General features: G+C 38.4%; 1 protein-coding gene across 1 annotated transcript in view; it reads left to right on the top strand.

Annotated features, from left to right (window-relative positions):
• LOC131980745 (retinal-specific phospholipid-transporting ATPase ABCA4-like) overlaps positions 1-7,405 on the top strand; it is a 52,493-nt gene extending 45,088 nt beyond the window's left edge. Inside the window, exons 40-49 of the mRNA XM_059345043.1 lie at positions 212-341; positions 513-633; positions 1,523-1,585; positions 2,303-2,409; positions 3,481-3,622; positions 3,860-3,994; positions 4,290-4,393; positions 4,604-4,696; positions 5,588-5,837; positions 6,548-7,405. Of these exons, the coding sequence (XP_059201026.1) occupies positions 212-341; positions 513-633; positions 1,523-1,585; positions 2,303-2,409; positions 3,481-3,622; positions 3,860-3,994; positions 4,290-4,393; positions 4,604-4,696; positions 5,588-5,837; positions 6,548-6,664 (1,262 nt within the window). The 3' untranslated portion in view covers positions 6,665-7,405. The remainder of the gene's footprint in view (positions 1-211; positions 342-512; positions 634-1,522; positions 1,586-2,302; positions 2,410-3,480; positions 3,623-3,859; positions 3,995-4,289; positions 4,394-4,603; positions 4,697-5,587; positions 5,838-6,547) is intronic.
• Positions 7,406-8,063: the final 658 nt, after the last annotated feature.

Genomic DNA, 8,063 nt, shown 5'->3' on the forward strand with positions numbered 1-8,063 from the left:
CCATAATAAAGTAAAAACCTGAAAATGAACATAATATTTGCATAACACGGGGAGAAAAGATGATTTTCACAGAATTGTTCCTCAGGTTTGTGATCTTGAGTTATCACTTTCCTGGCTTCCTAGACCAGGATGTTTCCACAGCTTGTGACATATAAAAGTCCTGACTTTGTACTGAACAAAGGGCTGATTTTCTGTATGTTTCTGCTTTCAGGTGAAGAGTACACACAGAACCCTTTCCGCTGGGACTTTGTGGGGAAAAATATTGCTTTCATGGCAGTGGAAGGCTTTGTCTACTTTACTCTCAATCTTCTGATCCAGTACCGGTTCTTCTTGGACCGATGGTAAGTTACTGTCCAAACAGAGACAATACATTACATCTGTGTCTTAACCTTTCCTCATAAACGTAACCAGGAAAGTTCTCTCTCAGATTGTCTGAACTCATATCCGCCCATGGAAAGATTAAAGGCTTGCGCCAGATGCTGCTGCACAGATGATTTTCTCTCACCCTTCAGGTTATCAGAGTACAAGCAGACTTCAATGCGAGATGAGGATGATGACGTGGCAGCAGAGAGGCTGAGAATTTATAATGGAGGGAGCAAGACAGACATCCTGCAGATCAGAGACCTCTCTAAGGTAAAAACGTTGATTTGAACAAGTTTATTATTTCATCATGACATCACAATTTCAGCTTTTTCAAGTTCAGCTTTATTCTTTCTTTTATCCATGTTCAATTACAAAGTACATTAAAACATTTTTTTTAAAGTGTAACATGGACACAATATAAGACAAAACAACAATGCAGACAATATTTAAATGAAAATATAAAGGTGTATTATCTGTTTTCTAAGGTAGAAATTAATTAATGTATAAAAAGATGTTTTTAAAAAACATTTTTTACATTTTGTTATTATACAGATGACAGTGTAGGATTGAGAGAGAGATGAATATGACATACAACAAAGATCCCAATGAATGAAGGCTTCAGAAGCAGGGCAGGGTTATGTATTTATTAATTTTGTTCAAGGGAGAGTAGTTTATATTTGTCAGAAAGGTGCCTCAACCTTCTCATCCCTTAAATATACAATAAATATTTTTAATGATTTTTTCTGGGGCAAAAATATTGCTGTGCTCGAGTCCTTCAGCACCAATAGCGTCTCTTTATTCAAAGTAGGGCGGCTGTATTTTTTTCTGTGATGTTAAGGGGGATATTGAAGTTCTTTTATAAGTCAGTGAAGGGGTATAAAAAAGAATATCTGTAAGATTATTAAATTATTAAGGAAGTAAAATACAAACCCTGATTCCAAAAAAGTTGGGACGCGTGAAAAACATATTTAAGGTCATTTTTACTTGGTCCCTAACAGGAAGAATTAAACAAATTTGGAGTGCAGAACAAATAATGACATGCTGAAGACCAGGCAGATTAAAAAATATTTTTTTTTTACCTTCAAATTTGTGTTATTGTTTTAAAAAGTAATGCTCGACAACTGAAGTCAGTTATTGTTTCCCTGTCTTCTCTGCACAGACGTATGTGGGCAGGAAGAGGGCAGCTGTGGACCGGATTTGTGTGGGTGTCCCTGCAGGAGAGGTAAAGTCACTGAGTTCATTTCAATTGAGAGTAACTATTGATACTATTGTTTTATTTGTTGTTTTTTTCTTTTTGTGGTTGCTGGAATACATCAAAAATACTGATGAAGTAGCCACCCAGACTCTTAGAGATTAAGATTATAATGCAGTACTTGTAATTCAGCCACCATAATGAATTATTTTGTGTGTTTTTTGTGTTTCTTATTCACTTTGTATGTATAGACATGGAAAAAAATATTAGACCACCCTTGTTTTCGCCTTGCTTTCTTGTTCATTTAATGCCTGGTACAACTAAAGGTACATTTGTTTGGACAAATATAATGATAACAACAAAAATCGCTCATAAGAGTTTAATCTAAGAGTTGATATCTAGACATTTTCCATGGTTTTCTTGATAATGAGTTTGGTTATTATCAAGAAAACCATGGAAAATGGCTAGCTGGTTGTTATCATTATATTTGTCCGAACAAATATACCTTAAGTTGTACCAGGCAATAAAATGAACAAGCAATTGAAGAAAACAATGGTTTAATTTTTTTTTTTTCCATGACTGTACATGCATGTACAGGGACATAATTATGTAGTCATTGTGTGAAGCTAAATTGACTATAAGGATACTAGTGGTTTCTAATCAGGAGTGTGTTTCAGCACTTAATCGTCAGTTTTTCAGCAGAATGTGTCCTTGCATCGAGAGCCTGATTGTCTTTTGTCCTCTTAGTGCTTTGGTCTTTTGGGAGTTAATGGAGCTGGAAAGACGACGACCTTCAAAATGCTGACTGGTGACAGTGATGTCAGCGCCGGGGAGGCCACTGTGCTCGGTTACAGGTACGGAAAGATCAGTCAGAAAATGTCCCTGCTCGATATAACACAAACTGTGTTCACAAAACTTTTGGTTTATCTGGCATGCAGTTCCAGATGGTAGACAGCCAGAAACAGTCCAATGAGTTAGAACGTTTAAACACGGGAAGGTCATTCTGACATCATTCTGTTTGATGACACTATTTGACGATAAAATCAACCCATGTGGTATTCTGAATAGGAAAGGAGCCAGGGTTTGATCGACTGATCGTTTTTTGAAGTCTCATATTTTTGTTGTGGAGCTACAGCAAGGTGTTTTTATGATATATGTTAAAAATCAAATTTCTATGCTAACTTTATGAATTAACTCAGTTGTCCTTTCAGAAACTCAGAAAAAGTTTGGATTAAAAGTGGAGTCTGCAATTCTTGAGAAAGATTATTTGATTTATTTATTTTGGAGGATGTGCTGTACATGAACATTATGTTTTGGATCCATATCACAGATTCCACGTTGTATTTCTTGAGGCCTAAAGAGGTGAGAACGTCAAGTATTTTACCGAAAAGTAAAATAAATAAAATTAAATGAAATATATAATATTTTTAAATATTTTGTGATTCGACAGATTCATCTCTGGACTCCAGGTTGAGAATCACTAACCTATTATAGGGCAGAAATCTTTGCTAAAAACAAATTTGTCCATTAAATGAATTAACTCAAGTTTTCGTAGGGTTTTGTTTTTAATAGTTTATTAGTGCTGTACAATTTGGAAAATATATTAAATTGTGATTATTTTGACTGATATTTGGTTGGAATTTTTTGCAAGAATATGAACGAAACCAAGATTTGTAGGCTGGAACATATCTGCAACACTGCAATACTTATTTCCGCATGGTATTTTGGTCAATATTTTGCTCCTATGATATGCCCTAGATTTGATATAACTTGTACAAATGAATCAGCTTCCTCTCAGATCTGGATGACATGTGTTAACTAATGACAGACTGATCAGTTTAATCCCGCTTTTTAGTGTTTTCTTATTATGTTATTTGCTCTATTTGCTCACTTCAACAAGTAGCACCCTGTGTCCTGTTTTGTAGCATCCTGACAGAGATTCTGGACGTGCACCAGAACATGGGCTACTGCCCTCAGTTTGATGCCATCGATGAGCTCCTGACCGGCAGGGAGCACCTGTACCTCTACGCTCGGCTCAGAGGGGTCCCTGAGTCAGAGATCCCCAGAGTGAGTAGCTGCTTTACATCTTCCACTGTGTAATGATGTTTAATTCTGCTGTTTGGCTCAGCACCGCATAGAGAGCTTTACATCTGTTTTGTTAATTTTGTTTTGGCCTTACTGTTGCTCTGTGTTTGCTACTGTTTGATTTGTTATTTTAATTTTGCTGGAATGTTGCTTTTAAGGGCTCAGTTTACAGTAGGGGTTGCCCATCCACAAAATACATGTTTCCCCTGCCCCCTGTAGGTGGCAGAGTGGGGCATCCAGAAGCTGGGTCTGACAGAGTATGCGGGCCGCTGTGCAGGGACCTACAGTGGAGGCAACAAGCGCAAACTCTCCACAGCCATTGCAATGATTGGCTGCCCGGCGCTCGTGCTGCTGGTGAGTTAGCCAATGATGGGAAGCTCAGGAGCCCATTGTTTGGGTTTTAGGGCTTTATGCAGGGATTTATCAATGAAATGGTCTACGGATCCAGATGGGAAGCCATATGGGTTCAGTCAAGCCTGGCCTCGAATGTTTTATACATTGGCAGGCAACTGTGCAGTTCAATTCAAATTGGCATAAATCTGAGATATTTGCCATATGCTGATCGAGATAAGGATTTGGTCTCAGTTCATATGGACTCATGCGCTCAGAGAGTCACGTTTGCTGTTTGACTGTGGCTCTGTGTGTTTAGGATGAGCCCACGACGGGGATGGACCCCCACTCTCGACGCTTCTTGTGGAATGCCATCATGAGTGTCATCCAGGACGGCAGGGCCGTGGTGCTAACATCACACAGGTTCGACATCTAAAAATCTGAAATGAATCCGCGGCAAACATCTGCTGCAGCAGCTGTCCAAACACGGCTAACTCTTCTGCCAACAACTGTTGATGAGATCATGACGAGATTGGCATTTCAGTCTGAAGATCTGTGACATTATGATTCATTGCTCTTATTCATGAAATAGCAGCAGTAAAAATAAACACATTATGGTTGTTTTTCCACCAGTATGGAAGAGTGTGAGGCCCTCTGCACTCGACTGGCCATCATGGTCAACGGGACTTTCAAGTGTCTGGGTACCATCCAGCATCTCAAATACAAGTAAGAGTTTTCTGTATTTTAGCAGGCTTGTGCAGTGTGTGGGAAGTATTTTAATATGATGTTTGTAAGGCTGAAAACATGAAGTTATACTGACTGACAGACTGCTAAATCAGTGATTGGACAGTTTTGGTGATTGTCATCCTGTATCATCGGGACACACGTGGGGAAATCGAATTCTGGTGACTGACAGAAAATTATGTAGCACTTTGCAGCGCACTGTGGTGTCACAAAGAGCTCACAAAGAAAAACATGATTATGAGAATTATTAGTGTTAATTAGTAGACTGCACATTGAACATTATGAATAATGACTAACAGGTAGAGACAGGATGAAAACAAGGCGGCTTGAACAGTAATGACTCCGGCTTTATTGTTGCTACAACATGTCTTCTAATGGATTTAACCCTTTAGTGAACTTTTTTTTTTCAGAGATGATGAACTCGGTGAACCATGAGGCGAAATAATGGCCAAGTTTAAGGCAAAAACCACACAGTGCAAATGCTATTCTACCTATTTTCTTTATATTCTAGGGCACTCAGAGGATGTATGGCTTTCCTAGATATATTGACAATAAGAGGGTTTCTCATTAGTTTACCATCCAATCATCAAAAGATGCCATTGTTGCAGAAATTCCTCAAGGTCTTGGTGCCTTAAGGTGATATTTTGGAGGGATTTTTGACCATCTTGATATAAAAATATATTAATATTTAGCACCAAATGGCATCAATTAAAAGTTGCTGCAACAACCTAAGAGACATGTTGGATATTGATATGAAGTATAACAGAAGGGGAGATCTGGACTAGGTGTGACCACAGTCAGTATGAAGAAAAGATAATTGAAATGTATCCTGAATAATGTTTAATATCTTCACTCTGTGTTTCCTCGATCCAGATTTGGTGACGGCTACGTTGTGACCATGAAAATCAAGGCAGCTAAAGCGGGCTTGTCCCCGGATCTGGAGCCTGTCGAGAGCTTCATAGAGAGCAGCTTCCCCAGCTGCATTCAGAGGGAGAAGCACTACAACACGCTGCAGTACGAGATCGCCTCCTCCTCCCTCGCCAGGATATTTCAGCTGGTTGTGGCCAATAAAGAAAGGCTCAGCATCGAAGACTACTCTGTTTCCCAGACAACACTGGACCAGGTAAGTCTGAACCAAGACACAACCTGTGTTTAATATAAATCAGATTTCAATATTTATTTAAATCAATCACTCAACCCAGCCAGAATAAAACTATAAATCACACCTTAATGCTTCTATTCCACATATAAATGTAACTTTCCAACTTTCCACTTCCTCCTTTATACATTCATTTAGATTCAATAATTAAATATGCTGATTTCTGTATAGAAACTTGTGTAGAAACTAATGACATAACTCATGACTGCATAGCTTACACAATGTCTCAGAAACACTTGGAGGGAATTTCTTCAAATTTGGCACAATCGTCCACTTGGATGCAAGGATGAACTGATTACATTTTGTAGGTCAAAGGTCAAGGTCACTGTGACCTTAAGTCTGTCTGATCTCGTGATTGTGATAATTCAGGAATGCCTGGAAGGGATTTTGTCAAAAATTTTGCATAAACATCCATTTTCAATCAAAATGTCATTGTGACCTCACAATAAATCATTTTGTCCATACCACAATCATTTATATGCTAATAATAACACATTTCTTATTTCCTAATGTCTTCATTGGGAGGCAGAAAACTTGGTGGGAATTCTAGTTGCAACTTGTCTTCTTATAAATTCAGTAAAAATTAGACTTGCAATCCTAGGCAAATACATTGTGGTCATTTTTTGTGTCTTTGTGCAGTTTAATTTTTTTTTTACATTTTGCCCGTTGTGCAGGTGTTTGTCAACTTTGCCAAGCAACAGACCGGAGAGGACGAAGACATTACATTACACAGGCGAACAGCGGGGGGAAGGAAAGACATCAAGATCTCACCAGCGCAGAGAAAAACATGAAAATGTGACCTATATAAATTCAGAAACAGCAAAGGTGTTACTACTTGACATTTCCCTAGCCAAATTGCTTTTGAGTAGAGACACGCCTGGCCAGTTAACCTGCCAAAGTGACTGGTAGAACAGTTAATGTTTCCAGCCACAGAAAAATTTTACAAGCCTCTGGCTGCAAACGGGAGATTATCTTCCCCAATATCATCAGAAACCAAGTACTGGAACGTGACACATTACCTAGACTTGAAATCACGAGTGTTAGCGGCAGAAATGATGCAAAAACAGCTGGTTCTTCACTCAAAATGTAGAAAAGAATGATATTTTTGCATAGACTGACTGGCTTATGTAAATGTGTACATATACATAGTGTGTAATGAATACTTAAGCACCTTAGAAGCAGGTTTTTTTTTACATTAACATTTTTACATTAACGCACACACCTGAATTTTATGTGACACAAATGTCATTTAATGTTGGTTGTCTTTTTTTCTTTTTCCAAAACTCATTGTCTACTGCTTCCTTTCTTTTCAGTAATGCACTGTTGTATTTCTCTTTCTGCCCTGTTTGTTTCATACATTGCCATGTTATGTTGTTCTCCGGTGTCAGTACAAAATATTCCTCTTGAAAGATTCAACTTAAGAAAAAAAAATAGATGTAGATGAAGAGGAATTTAACTTTACACTCTACAGTCTCGACTAGCTGTACTGCATCATCAGTCCCAAATAAAACAGTCCAAAGTTTCATAATGTAGCCTACACATGAAGTGCAGTATTTCTTAATGTTCTCATATATAGCGTCACTGTATCCCGAGTCAGCAGTGTTTTGGCTAACATTGCATCGAAATTTCACAATAACCACTAATATAAATGATTATGTTAAGTTGTCAATCATTTAAGTGGTGTTAATCTAGAGTCTCACTTCTTATCTTTCAAATCATATACAGTTTTAACCGTGTACGTTAGCCTTGGGTTTACCGGAGTCAGCAAAAGGACGATAACGCCGGTAGATTAGCCGTGTGCTATCCTTGTCACAAATCAGTCACTTACATTTCCTCGCTGTAAAACAATGCGCTGCTGTATTTTGTCAGGGGAAATTCTTGGTAAGCCAAATAAATATCATCGTTATCAACCATCGTTATCAATGCACTAACCTAACCCTAACCCTTGATAAAAGAACAAAAGACAGATCGGTAAGAAAATACTGATCGTGAACGAACCACTGCTTTAGTGCCTGTCACGTGACAAAGGAACGAGACTTAAACCTGACGACATATATGCTGTGTTCCAATACCCATACTTCCCGTACTTACTATACTTAGTTTGAGTAGGCAGGGTGTTCTGATTCTGATCGCGGCGAAAAGAAGTGTACCTAAAGGACCCGGATGTTGCCCTCATAACGGTCAAAACGC

The sequence above is a fragment of the Centropristis striata genome, chromosome 11 (assembly GCF_030273125.1).
Source record: "Centropristis striata isolate RG_2023a ecotype Rhode Island chromosome 11, C.striata_1.0, whole genome shotgun sequence".
In the NCBI taxonomy this organism is placed as follows: domain Eukaryota; kingdom Metazoa; phylum Chordata; class Actinopteri; order Perciformes; family Serranidae; genus Centropristis; species Centropristis striata.